The sequence below is a fragment of the Poromitra crassiceps genome, assembly GCF_964638095.1.
Source record: "Poromitra crassiceps genome assembly, chromosome: 10".
In the NCBI taxonomy this organism is placed as follows: domain Eukaryota; kingdom Metazoa; phylum Chordata; class Actinopteri; order Beryciformes; family Melamphaidae; genus Poromitra; species Poromitra crassiceps.
The window spans coordinates 28,307,854-28,321,785 of record NC_139631.1 but is presented as its reverse complement, the minus strand read 5'-3'; the positions used below and the strand labels follow the sequence as shown (position 1 = coordinate 28,321,785).

Sequence of the window (13,932 nt, the reverse complement as noted above, 5' to 3'; positions counted from 1 at the left end):
CGCCATTCATAGTTGTGCTGATGCCAGACCTGAAATATCTATCATTCATGACCACTTGTCAGATACCTGCGGGCAGATGAAAGTTTGATGAAGTTTCCGGCCACCTGCTAGTTGTGTGCTGGGTTCAGTGGAGTAACTGGCCATGTGGACTCCTGTCAACTAGTGCTGTTGTTTTGACCAACACTGCCCCCTTGTGACGTCGTCGTGTGTGACACAGGCGGGAATTGGAGATGGCCCTCAGAAGCAATCGCAATCATGAGATCAGTCAGTGTTCATAATATCTGCCCAGCCCTACAACATGTCACAGGCTTATTGATGCTTTATGAATCCTAATCATTGCTCGTATAATGCTAATGGTCTGTGTGGTTTATTTCAGCTTGTACTTGTACAAACTGGGCATTGCACCACAGATCCAGGACCTGCTGGGAAAAGTGGCCTTCACAGGTAACACTGATGGAAATCAGCCAGTTGGAATAGCCTAACACTGTTCAGAGAAAAATGCTCCCTCATAAATAGAAGAGAAAGCACTGAAGTAATTACCTTTTTCCTTTTAAAATGTAGGATAACAGCTGCCTGAGGGCTTCTCTAAATACTGATGTAGCCTCCTTGTGTGGGCTGCTAGGATGAGTAATTACTGGTCTGGTTTGGGTTTAATTGAAAACGATAATAAAACACTCTGAAGCATGTTCATTTTGAGTGTTGGAGATTTGTTTTGCAACCTGTATTGGGTTTGGATGTTCAAATTAAGTAACGTTTCAGATCAAGATAAACACACCCTGCAGCCATTCCCTTACAAGTAAAACTTAAGGTGGACAATCTGTCAAGCTGCAAGGTTTTTGACTTCGGGGAAAAAAATCTTGCAGTCTGTTTAAACACCATTACCTTCCTTGACAGCTGTGTATGTTTCTGTCTTGCAGAGGAGGAGATCAGTAACATGAGGAGTGAGCTGGAGAAGTATGGCATCCAGATGCCAGCCTTCAGTAAGATTGGCGGTATCCTGGCTAATGAGCTGTCAGTGGATGAGGCTGCCTGTAAGTCCTCTGACCTCTCACTGTATCTTCACAGTCACACAGAATGGCCAAGAAGCAGTGTCATTTTGTTTTCATGGCAGCCTGCAGCTATCATGGAATTTTGGAGCTAGTCTTTCTATGATCTAACTCTGACACACTCTGTTGTCCTTAGTGCACGCTGCTGTCATTGCCATCAATGAGGCAGTCGACAAGGGTCAGGCGTCTGTGACGATGGGCGCCCTGATGAATCCTAACGCTATGCTGAGGAACACCCAGCAGGCTCTGGCCCAGGACTACCAGGACACGCTGAGCCGGGCCAAGGCTCGCAAGGAGGACCAGTCCTCAGGCAGAGTGAGAAGCCTAATAACAATCTCTTATGTGCCCTGGCAACACTTTTAGTGCTGTTAATTCTTTGTGTAATGTGAGATGTTTGATCATCACCCGTGTGATCTTTCCTTTTCTTATTTGACTCCTGTTTCAAGTTGAAACGATTCCGTACTTCAGTCCCTGAATTGAAATTATGAAAGTAGAAGAACCTACACTAGTTGAGACTTGATGAGAATCAAGTTTGACCAACCCACAGAATCTGTCCTTGACCATTGCACTGAACAGATGTTTCTGACTGGAGTGTTTAGTGCTGGCAGCTAATGAAGTGAGCTGGCACCCTGCGCTGAGGTGGAGAGCAGTAGCCACCTCTCTTGACTCACAGCACAGGCCTGAGGTGGAGAGCAGTGGCCACCTCTCTGTCTCACAGTGCAGGCCTGAGGTGGAGAGCAGTGGCCGCCTCTCTGACTCACAGCACAGGCCTGAGGTGGAGAGCAGTGGCCACCTCTCTTGACTCACAGCGCAGGCCTGAGGTGGAGAGCAGTGGCCACCTCTCTTGACTCACAGCGCAGGCCTGAGGTGGAGAGCAGTGGCCATCTCTCTTGACTCAGAGCAGGCCTGAGGTGGAGAGCAGTGGCCACCTCTCTTGACTCACAGCGCAGGCCTGAGGTGGAGAGCAGTGGCCACCTCTCTTGACTCACAGCGCAGGCCTGAGGTGGAGAGCAGTGGCCACCTCTCTTGACTCACAGCACAGGCCTGAGGTGGAGAGCAGTGGCCACCTCTCTTGACTCACAGCGCAGGCCTGAGGTGGAGAGCAGTGGCCACCTCTCTTGACTCACAGTGCAGGCCTGAGGTGGAGAGCAGTGGCCACCTCTCTTGACTCACAGTGCAGGCCTGAGGTGGAGAGCAGTGGCCACCTCTCTGACACACAGCACAGGCCTGAGGTGGAGAGCAGTGGCCACCTCTCTGACTCACAGCACAGGCCTGAGGTGGAGAGCAGTGGCCACCTCTCTTGACTCACAGTGCAGGCCTGAGGTGGAGAGCAGTGGCCACCTCTCTGACTCACAGCACAGGCCTGAGGTGGAGAGCAGTGGCCACCTCTCTTGACTCACAGTGCAGGCCTGAGGTGGAGAGCAGTGGCCACCTCTCTTGACTCACAGCGCAGGCCTGAGGTGGAGAGCAGTGGCCACCTCTCTGACTCACAGTGCAGGCCTTGCCAGCACATTCCGGCGGTTGCAGCGTCAGCTTAACTTCACCAAACATTGGCCCTCCGCACCTTCCGGCATCTCGCCTCCCCATTCTCCTTACACATACTGTACAAACATGAGCCGTCCCTATAATGTCTGAGATGTGATATGTCAAAATTTAGCTTCATCAGTATGAATAAAAAAATCAATGTGAACATGTAAAAATAAAATTTCATTTCCGTGCATTTCATTCCACCCTGTCTCTCCCTACCTAGCGCTCCTCTATTGCTACAGAGGAAAGGGAGATCTATGAGGAGCTACTGACTCAGCAGGAGATCCAGGGCTGCGTCGACAGAGTCAACAGTAAGCAGTGTCTCACTCTCACCCCATTTGACCTCTCACACTTTTTTAATCTCCTCCATCTAACATTTGCCTACATGTTTGCATGAATAATAACCCCTAACCCGTGCAGTGTTGTTGTCACGCCTTACCCAATGAACTACTGCATATACTGTAGCTCAGACCACAGGATCCCTGAATGACCTCTGTCTCTATTTGCCCCGTCCCCAGTCCAGACAGCAGTGAGGCAGGTGAATGAAGCGGTGTCTGCCCAGGACGAGGCTGCTCTGCTGGCTGGGCTGAGGCTGGAGGCCCTGGCCCTGTTTAGTGTTCACGAGGCAAACAGCCACTGGTACTTGGAACACTTCACCACCTACTGCCAGCATAAAGCCAAGGTAAATGGGAGCAGGTTCCCCCAGTGGTTTCCAAATCCAGTCCTTGGGACCCAGAGGCCAGAGTACTGACATTTTGTCTTTTTCCTCCTACCGGGTAGTTGATTTCATTCACCTGGCATCCCAGGTCTAAATCAGTCCCAGTCGGATGGCTAGAATGAAAAGTAGCAGTACTCTGGGTCCTGAGGACTGGCGTTAGGAATGGCTAGGCTAGCTGATGTATGCTTACAAGCCAGGATACATGTGAATCATATATGAATATATGGCAAGACAGAGAAATCATCATCAAACATTCCTAGAGAGAATAGAATCACAATACACACCAGTAGGATTTTTCTTAATAAGGTAAAAGCCTTTGTCAAATGGGAACTTGGGAGCAGACTGTAAGACTCATTGGAGCATGTTGAATAAGCATGCTGTGCTCTCTGTGCTGCAGGATGGAGGGAAGGCCGTGTTCGTGGAGAGAGAGGAGATCCAGAGAGTTGTCACCTCCTGTAACGATGTTTCTGAGGCAGAGAAACGAAGTAAGCAGCTTTTTGTTGAACGTTTTCTAGCAGCGATTACTCGCCAGTTGAAAAGCCCAGAAAGCATCAGTGTCTGTCTGTCCACCACAAGCACTTTATTCATCATCAATACTGGAGCTGGGTTTTCCAAAAGCATTTCAGCACTGAAGTCCTCCTTGCTTCACTATAAGTCAGGGGAGAAATAATATAATTTCTATACTAAGGTGCCTTTGGGAAACTGGACTCAGGTAATCAACATGCGATGACTAACAATAATTGTCCTGTTCAGAGCTGGAGGCAGTGGCAGCCATCAATGCAGCCATTCGTCTTGGCAATGCAGCGGAGACAGTGGAGGAGCTGATCAACCCAGAAGCCCAACTACCTATTGTCTACCAAACCGCTGCCAACCTCTACCAGGCTGAGCTTTTCAGTTTACAGCTGCAAGGGGGGCGGGTGAGACACACGCACACGCACGCACACACACACACACACGCACACACACACACACTTTTCGGGCTCTCTCCGCTGCATCTCCACTCACTGCTGCGTGCATAATGACGCAGCGTACTGAGAGCCGCGCTGAGTGATGCCGCTCTCTTTGAAGTGGAATTTCATTAGATCTGCACACGTTTTCTTTATCAGCTTTTTTTTTACACTACTGCCTCGCCGTCTTCGTCCACCACAGCATCAAGAGTTTTCCAGACTTCTGACTAAACTTCTTCTCCCCTCCCGACGCTCCAGGGTGTGTTCCCCTTTGTCTAACGTTTTCTTTATTGTCTTAGCATCCATTTTGTCAGGTGGTCTTCTTCACTCACACAGCAACTTTCACTTTCATTCTTATCAGTGAAGTCATGTCACCTCATTAAATCCCTGCCCCCGCCGCAAGCAATTAAGCATCCTGCCATAGCAGAACAGCTCAGCAAATGATAGATAATAATAAAAATTAATAACTACATTTAACATAATTAAGAAAAGATAATTAATGATTATTTGACTCAAACATGAGCACCACTGTGCAGTCTCTGTGTGTAGCTAAATAGCGTATTATAGTCCTAAATATATATAGGCTATATATTTTCCCAGCCCGAGCTCTGCCCGACCCGGCCAATTAAGATCAAATCTCAGCCCGTGCCGACCCAAACCCGTCGGGCTGAGCAGGACCCGACGGTACCCGTCGGGTTCGGGCTGACATTGAGAACTTTAGAGTAGAGGTATCGGGGGAAAGTCTATGCTAGACATTCTACTTAAATGCCACTTGATGTTTGTAACTCAGACTCGGTTGTGTTTGTCAGTCGGGCCTGAGCCACGAGGAGCTAAGTGTGGCTGTGGAGATGCTGTCTGCTGTAGCCGTGCTGAACGAGGTCCTGGACACCAAAGACCCTCAGGCCGTCATCGAGCAACTAACAGACTCCCCTCTGGGCTTCACCAACATGGACCAGGACAACCTCAACAGGTAAGACAGCTGGGGGACAGGTAGCGGGCTGCTGACACACACACAAATCTAATGTGACATTGGGAGTTCATGGACATTACTGTAGCTGCAAAAAAATAAGACCACTGAAACCTCTTTATCAAATAAATACAATACTGTATGGGGTACTATAACTTAACCCCACTAAAATTCTAACCCAATGTTTTTAGTATTGATGTGTATTTTCTATAATACCATCATATCAGTATTATAGTATGATGATTGTAGGTGCCATTACAACTCAGCTGTCCACTGCACTATGTGTGACATCACATTGCTGATCACCCCTCTACTGCAGGTTTCTCATCCCTGTCGGACTAGTATTTTATTTAATGTCACAAAATGTTGCCCTGAGATCCCTAAGGCCACCCTGGCAGTGCCCTGCTACCGCCCTGCTACTGTCAGTTGCTTTAAAAGTGTCAGTGGTCTCAGTATAATAATAGCCTTCCCTGTGCAAAGGATGTGTAAGTGGCTCATTTTAACACACATTTTAGAAAAAACGCTCTACACAATGTCAATAGAGCAATTACCTTTGTGCCCTGGCATGTGGCCTTGTGCCCTAAAAAAAAATTGAGACGCCGAAGGCCAGATGGCCTTGCCCCTAAAATGATGAAATTCCCACCCTGCCTCTCCATGCTTTTCTCCCTCAGGTACGCTGACACTCTCATTAAGCTGCGGGCCGAGACCCTCACCCAGGGCCAGGAGTTCCTCACCTGGAACGATGTTCAGAAGTGCATCGACACGGTCAACGTTGAGGTCCATGAAGAACATGAACGTAAGAAAGCCTTGCAGACTTTTGGTTACGTTTTACATAGTGAAGTTTGGACCTAGCCCTGTGCTAGAGACTATTGTATAGAAAATCAATCAGGAAAGCTTTTACGCAGACATTTTGAAACCTTGTGCAACTATGGTCGTAAATTATAAAGCAAAAAAAAATCATTATGCTAAAAATAAAACTCATTGCCAGATCAAGTTATAAAAGAAATCCTGTCTCTACTTCCAGGCATCATAGCTATAGCTGAGATCAACGAGGCGCTAAACTCAGAAGATCATCGGCAGACACTTGCAGCACTGCTGCTCCCTACAGCCAAGCTGACAGGCGTGAACCCAGCTACAGCCAAACACTACCATGATGTCCTGCTGCACACCAAGCTGCTCCTCTGCCAGGTACTGGCCCACTAGATCTGTTCAGTCAGGGTCTGCTCTGTAGAGATCTCTGCCAGTTACTGGCCCACTAGATCTGCTCAGTCAGGATCTGATCTGTAGAGATGGAGATAGAAAATGTATGGCTTGCACCTCCCACACCCTCAAGGTGCAAAATATGCAAATATTTTTTTTATGGCTGATTAGAGCACTGGAATGTTTTAACTTTATCTGTAATTTTGTCAGAGGAACTGCAGAGCAGCCCGCCATCCCTGATATGGCTCTATTTTACATTTCTATATTATAAATCTTGATTCCTATTGTTGACCTTTTATTTATGTTTTTGTTTATTACATTCTGTCTATACTCTCTCATGATTGGGGGTTTATTCAGGGAGTAGAGACAGGGCAATTAATGCAATGATGTTGAAACACATCGGTCTGGAATGATGGAACATTAGTAGCCTGTAACTGCTCTGAACTTCAGTTTACCAAAATCAATTTTTATGTTGGCAAAAGGTCGAGCACGTTGATGAAATACTCTTGTTGAAGAGAGTAAACGTGGTTTAAATTTTTATTGAACAAGAAAAAATTGTAGCTGGTAGATTATCATGGTCTCTCCATACTCCACCAGTGTGTCACTCGACAAACAATCACCCAGTCTGAGATTTGATAGTTCTGCCATGATAGGCTTGTTGCACACAGTCTGGATATTTATTTCCTGAAACTGCACAAAGACGTGAAAACTGACTAACCACAGATGGTAAAATGGTAAATGGACTGCATTTATATAGCGCTTTTATCCAAAGTGCTTTACAATGTGCCTACATTCACCCATTCGCACACCGAAGGCAGCCAGCTGCCATCACGCAGGGTGCTGGCACAGCCATCGGGAGCAATTTGTGGTTCAGTGTCTTGCCCAAGGACCACCGACCTTCTGGTTAGTGGACGACGCGCTCTACTGTACCTCCTGAGCCACAGCCGCCCACAGAGACTGTTATTCAGGAACAAATAGTCAACATGGAACAATGTTCTGTTTTAACTTTGTTCCTCGGCCTGTGCATCCTTGCTGTGTTCCAATGGGTTCAATGAGGTGTTTACAGCATTATGTGCACAAACGTGCACACATCCAGTCTCACGTGGAGGTGTCCCGCTGAGGGAGATGAATTGCAGTTTGGAGGCGACGGTCTTTGACATGAGCATGCACAGGAAGGGATCCAGACAGCTGTGGAAGCAGCACAGACACACAGCCAGTCTGTAATATCCGTACAGTCTGTCGTCCCCGCCGGAAAACAGACGGACATAGTGGGCGATGTGCAGGATGCCACTGGGCGAAAAACACACGGCGAAGATGAGGAAGACCAGGGAGCTGACCCTGACAAAAGGTGCCCAGTTGCAGCCAGATCGCCCCAGGTGGTACACCACCGCCACGTGAGCACAGATGCAAACCAGGAAAGGCACTATGAAACCCAGACAAACCAGTATCAGCCGGTATGGCACCAGCAGGGCGTGGGAGCTTTCTCCCAGGGGAAGTACATCATGGCAGGTGGTGACTCCCAGCTCCGGCACCTCGTAGCTCTGTCTGACGAGGAGCTCGGGCACCACAGCGGCCCCAAACAGGACCCACACGCCCAGGCACGTCCCCACTGCCACTGTAGTCTTGGGCAGCGTCCTGTACAGGAATGGCCTGACCACAGCCAGGTAGCGCTTCAGACTGATGCACGCAATAGTCAGGGCCGAGCAGTAGACGTTGCCATAGAAACAGGCGGTGACGGCGCGGCAGGCGATTTCCCCGAATATCCAGTTGTTTCCGTTGAGGTGGTAGTGGACCCGCAGTCCCAGGGAGAGCAGGAGCAGCAGGTCTGAAAAGGCCAGACTCAGGTAAGGCACTGCGGTGGACCAGGACCTCCTCCTGAGTCTCAGCAAGGCCAGGATGTAGGCATTGGACGGGATGCCCACCACCATGGCCAGCGTGTAGGATATGGGAAGGACCCGGGTGCTGAGGACTCCTGTGGTGTAGGCTGTCGCTGGGTCCTGCGGGCTCACGTGAAGCTGGGGGGGATCTGTGCTGAGATGTAGCAGCAGCTGGTTTGTGTGGCTGGAGATGTACTTCCCACGGAACGTTTTGGGTGTCAAAACGGATGTAACATTTGTTTTGATTTTGGCACTCTTTCCTGTTTGTTGGAAGATCAGAAAAATGTGTTTGAAAAAGTTATTGTCAAAAGAAACGATAATTATTGTGAAAAGAAACATTACTTTTTCATGAATGTAATTGTCAAATTACACATTTCAAAAACATTTACAAAGGACTCCAAACATTGTGGGCAATGATTCTGTCTATTGTGAAATGTGCACAAAGGAGAGAAGTCCGCACACCGGAGGCTGTTTTGTTTTTGAAATGTAAACAGACCTGCCCGTCATGACAAAGAGTCTCATACATATTCAAACAATGACATTAATCTGACATGATTCTGTCTTGTTTTTAGATTGTGCCAAAATCCAGTTAAGCCTGGTTTTTGTATCTGAAAGTTGAATCCAAAATGGGTCGTCCTGAACCTATTACTGGTGTGTGCACACACATGACATAAGTAGCAAGATGTTTTTAAGAAGATACAAAATATCTCACATCTCGGCCCCAGACTAAAAAATTCAACAACCCTTTCTGTGAAGTGTGATGATGTATTTGAATGGACTTACCACTGTCCTGAAGCGTCTGTAGTGCCATCAGACAGGCCAGTAGTCCAGGCAGAAGGTTGGCCATATCACTTTCCAGTCACGATCCTGATATTGTTACAGCTTCCTTGACTTCACACTCTTCTGTGGTTCGTCTTTTAAGTTACTTCAGCAACTGTAGGATTTTTCCATTGATGAAGTTTGCCGGTTTGCATTTCTGTAAAACCCGTCTCTGATAACGGTGTGTGCTCTCAAGCTGTGTTTCCCGTTACTTTAATACGCGAGCGCTTGCATGTGCCTACAGCACTGGGAGTGCTTTTCCTGTCTAAGCTTGAAAACAGAATTCCCCCTGTCTGTGTCTGCCTCCTGCCAGCTACTGTACACTGACTCACTGGAGTGGGAGGAGACTGCTCTAATGCTTCTGTCAACTATTTACATCAATTACTGTACTATTACAATATCATTCATTTTATTATTGACTAGGTATGGGTGTCTGTAAAACCCATCTTTTGTTGCTAAAATTAATATGTTCATCTCTCATTGTGCCTTGTTTTGTTATATGGTAATTTGTTTGTTAGCAATAGTGTTTGTCAGACTGGTTATGGAATTTAAGGATTGTTGTAATATTAATTTTAACATTGTCACCTTCTGTATTTGCTTTGTATTGTAATATGCAATCCTTAGGATACTATATTATGAAATGGCTAGAAATAGATTCAGGCTAAGAAGCTGCTTTTAGTCTGTTGAGTCTATTTCCTGTGGTCTCTTTCCTGTGGGCAGGAAGGAACACAGCCTAGCACCAACTGCTAAAATTAGCCTGAGAACACTCATCAGGCTAAACAAACATTTCTTGTGATAAATAACCATTCCTTGTGGTTGTTGCGTGATTGTCTTGTTCTTTTGTTTTTAAGTACTTTAATCAATACTACTATCTTTGTATTTTTATTCTATACTTTTTTAAGCACTGTTGGTGCAGTCAGTCTTTGACTTTGACTTACCTCAGAGGAAATGGTAATGCCTGCTGTATTTGCTGTTGCCCTGTTAGCACCAGCTTATGTACCGTAGTCTTGGCAATCTGTGTTACAATGTAGCACAAAACACTCTACCTGGGCTTTGTTGAATATACTGTACAAAAATCTGTACAATCAATCCAAATTTGGATACTATAACTGGAAAGGTTTTCTAACCTCTAATATTGATAACAGTGATATTGTTAAGACTAAAAGTGCACTCAAATGTTTCACAAGCTGGTATCAAGTTGGCATTGTGTGACTGTGTGAATAATGCTTTGCGTGCCTGTGGTACAGTTTTATATTGACATTCTGCAAAGAAAAGGAGTGACCGTGTGTTTTTGTATGATTGCAGAGTTCTGGGGATGAGTCTGCTGTTTTGTGGTTGGATCAGATCCAAGAGGCCATACATACGGCCAATCAGGAGGAAGAGGAGGCTCTCATATGTATGGACAGATTTAAACTGCACTCATATCTTTCCCCACAACCCAACTTCTACCCAACCCAACGGTCTTCTAGTTTCCAGTTCATTTTCATATAACGCTCTTTTTGTTACTGTACTGTTAATGTGCAGTTTTCACAACTGATTAATTGGTTGAACTCTTCTGTATTGCACCAGTGGCTGGAGCAGTAGCAGATATCAACAGGGTGGTGGCCGAGGGGGACTCCCAGAATACACTGCAGGCCCTGCAGGCTCCCACTGCAGGACTGAAGGCCGTGCTCTCTGAATGTGCTGACACCTACCAGACTGACCTGGCCCAGAAACAGACAGATAGTGCTACGACAGGTAACTTGATTTACACGAGTCACCATGCAGCCTGCTGTATTCGTGAGAGACTGATGCCTATTTAGAAAAGAAGTCTCCTGATATTCTGATTTAGGGTTTATTGTGAATCCATCCAATCCTCAGATCAAACACTTGCCTACATTTTAAGGTAGCAACTGTGCGGACTGAGGCTAGAAAAAGGAGTTTATTATATTTTGGCCCTTGGTCTTTAAACGACCTGCGGACTCATCTGGAATTAGTCTCCCTCATCATTTTGTCCAGTTTTAAACAGAAAAGATCTGAAGTTGTTACCACAAACTGCTCTTGTCGCAATCCATAACTATTTTGTCATGTTCTTTCTTTCTGATGTATTTTCTTGTTTTCCTGTCACTATTGTGACATGACAGTTTTTGCTTTGTGACTGTGATTGTTGCGGTTGACAGTTGTTTGGAACAGCACCTTTGACACTCTGTTGCGTGTCATCCCTTCTGCAAATTGAGATTTGCAGAGGGCCTTTTATTGCAATTTTAGAATATACACTTCTGATATGTAGATGATAGTCTTTGTTTTACTCTTTTTATTGTATTGTGGTTTGTATTATTGTTTTGTTTCTTACGTACCAACTTCCCTGCCTTGTCACAGTTGGCCAGGTCACAATTGTAAAAGAGATTTTATATCTCAATTGTTTTGATCTGGTTAAATAAAAATGACACGACCGCCTCCCCTCACACAGTGGCTGAACAAACAAAGATTTAAAGGGTGACTTTCTGCTCTCTCCCAGGCAGCAGTGAGAGTGTGTGGGTGAGACACCGGATCAAGGACCGGTATGACTACTACTACAACCTGGAGACTGGAGAGGGCACCTGGGAGGAGCCAGAGGGGTTTGAACACCATGGTGGCCAGCTCAGTAAAGAGGAAATCCAGGTACGCCCCACTGTACTGTATGTGTCTGAATATTCAGTGTACCCACTCCACAGTGTAGTATAGAAAATATGTTACCATACTAACACATGATATCATTGATTTTATTGATGATATATTAATGGATTCAGTGACTATTCATTTGATGATTTTTATAATCTCATTTTTATATTCTAATAATTGAATGCGGCCACACTGAAACAGTCTGTCCATGCACGTTATTTTCAATGAGAGCTGGCCGTCTCTATCCGTTTTGACAGCCAAAGTTCAATCAAGTTGAACTTTTTCCATTTTCTGACGGATCAGTGTGGCCCCACCTCCTTGTATCACAGACCTCAATACCGTTGTTTCAACCTAAAGAACCTTGAACGTGCTTTGTTCCTTTTAGAATGTGGTCAGCGGTGTGACGGCAGAGTATAACAGGGAGCAGTTATGGTTGGCAAACGAGTCCCTGGTGGTGCAGCTGCAGGCTCGGATCAGAGGGTACCTGGTCAGGAAGGTGCACGGCCAGAGGATGGAGTATTTACGGCAACAAGAACCGCACGTGGTCAAACTGCAGGTACTGTATGGCACCACTGCAAAATATGAGCTGTGAATACTGGTCGGCACCTAAGAAATGAGATCAGATTAACTTTATTGATCCCTGAAGGGAATTTGGGCCATTGCTGCAATAGAGAATAGCATACATATCCAGGTTGTCATTGTAAAAGAGAACGTGTTCTCGTACTTCTCAATAATCTACCTGTTAAAGTAAAGGGACTGAATGAATGATGAATAGTGTGCAGATAGCAATACAGGAAAAACAAATGTATATACTCACTGTATATACTGTATTGAAGATTAAAGATACAATGTCCTCATGCTAATGCAGATGTCCTAGTGCAGGGGCACTCAATTAAAATTCCTAGAGGTCCAGTTAGAGAAAATGTCCTCAAGCAAAGGTCCGGAACATTGTAACGTAGCTTGCGTTATGATTCAGTGCCATTGAACTTAGGCTACTTCAATGATTGCAGTAGCCTAATGGTACAATGTCTGTATGTAGTCAACGACTGACTGTTAAATCAAAATAAACATCAACAATGTTTATTTAGTTTTCATATTTAACTGGATTAATTATAAATAACTAGCCTACACTAATAATAAATACATGTTCTTTTCTCATTTCAAGTAAAATAATGGCTGCATTTAAAAATAACATACAACAGAGTGCTTTGGGAAAATGTGCATCTTAAAAGTGTTTTAATTTGAGAAAGAAAATCTTCTTTTCTTCCCTTAACTCCACCTTTTCTTTTGAGAGAAGTGAGCTCCCTATCTGTCTATTTATCTATCTATCTATCTATCTATCTATCTATCTATCTGTCTATCTATCTGTCTATCTATCTGCCTGTCTGTCTGTCTGTCTGTCTGTCTGTCTGTCTGTCTGTCTGTCTGTCTGTCTATCGATCGTTCGCAATGCAAACGTCACATGCCGTTGGGCAGTGAATGTGTGAGTGTGCCCTCAGTCTGGATTTGAGTGTGTTTGCTCGTGTGGCGCTTTCATAGACAGGTTAGGATCGCATCGCACTTCACATGAGACATACTGCCTGGTTTTGAGCTGCCCGTGAGAACAATGAATGAACATGTAAGAGTCTGCCTGCTCCGGATTAAAACAAAATCTTTGTTTTTGCGGTGTACTCGTTTCTTTTGAGCACGTCATGTGAAATGACTTCTATCTCTCACGTTTCTCAGAGTCTTGCGCCTCTACTCCGTCAGTGTGTCAGACACTCTCTCGCACTGGAACCGACTGGAACAGGCAGAATCTAATCGGATATTTGATTGGCTGAGTAGCATCACGTGTGATGATTTACAGCGCATGCATTGGTCTGTGAGCTTCCTGGCAGATTAAACCAGTACCGTAAAGGGTAGAAAAGCATGTGCCGGTTAAAAAAGAAAAGCCCGGTGAAATGTAACAATTCTCAATACAATGATTTGTAGGTTATAGGGCTCGGTCCGGATAGGACGGCGTCTGGGTCCGGATGCGGACCGGAGTCCGGACTTTGGGGATCGCTGTCCTAGTGGTTGGCAAGAATTCTTTCCATGTTGACCTTTGATAGATTTACAAAATGTTTGCCGTTTACAGAGTTGCGTATGTCAGACTGAGCAAAAGCATATACTCAGAATGTGCATTATTGTTAGATGATTCCTTTTAATTATA

At 45.5% G+C, this 13,932-nt stretch overlaps 2 protein-coding genes across 2 annotated transcripts in view; one reads left to right on the top strand and one right to left on the bottom strand.

Annotated features, from left to right (window-relative positions):
- Window positions 1–13,932, top strand: part of iqgap2 (IQ motif containing GTPase activating protein 2) — a 65,578-nt gene that overhangs the window by 33,970 nt on the left and 17,676 nt on the right. Inside the window, exons 6-19 of the mRNA XM_083644259.1 lie at window positions 377–444; window positions 918–1,031; window positions 1,183–1,361; window positions 2,797–2,884; window positions 3,092–3,255; window positions 3,689–3,776; window positions 4,045–4,208; window positions 5,048–5,208; window positions 5,877–6,001; window positions 6,230–6,393; window positions 10,407–10,497; window positions 10,671–10,838; window positions 11,599–11,741; window positions 12,127–12,297. Coding sequence (XP_083500385.1) covers window positions 377–444; window positions 918–1,031; window positions 1,183–1,361; window positions 2,797–2,884; window positions 3,092–3,255; window positions 3,689–3,776; window positions 4,045–4,208; window positions 5,048–5,208; window positions 5,877–6,001; window positions 6,230–6,393; window positions 10,407–10,497; window positions 10,671–10,838; window positions 11,599–11,741; window positions 12,127–12,297 — 1,888 coding nt within the window. The remainder of the gene's footprint in view (window positions 1–376; window positions 445–917; window positions 1,032–1,182; window positions 1,362–2,796; window positions 2,885–3,091; window positions 3,256–3,688; window positions 3,777–4,044; window positions 4,209–5,047; window positions 5,209–5,876; window positions 6,002–6,229; window positions 6,394–10,406; window positions 10,498–10,670; window positions 10,839–11,598; window positions 11,742–12,126; window positions 12,298–13,932) is intronic.
- On the bottom strand, window positions 6,461–9,164 carry f2rl2 (coagulation factor II (thrombin) receptor-like 2; the record flags this gene model as incomplete). The annotated part of the gene is made up of 3 exons (XM_083644655.1): window positions 9,066–9,164; window positions 7,508–8,542; window positions 6,461–6,486 (listed from the first exon to the last, which is right to left on the bottom strand). The coding sequence occupies exons 1-3, from the start codon at window positions 9,127–9,129 to the stop codon at window positions 6,461–6,463; spliced, it is 1,125 nt and encodes a 374-aa protein (XP_083500781.1). The 5' UTR covers window positions 9,130–9,164.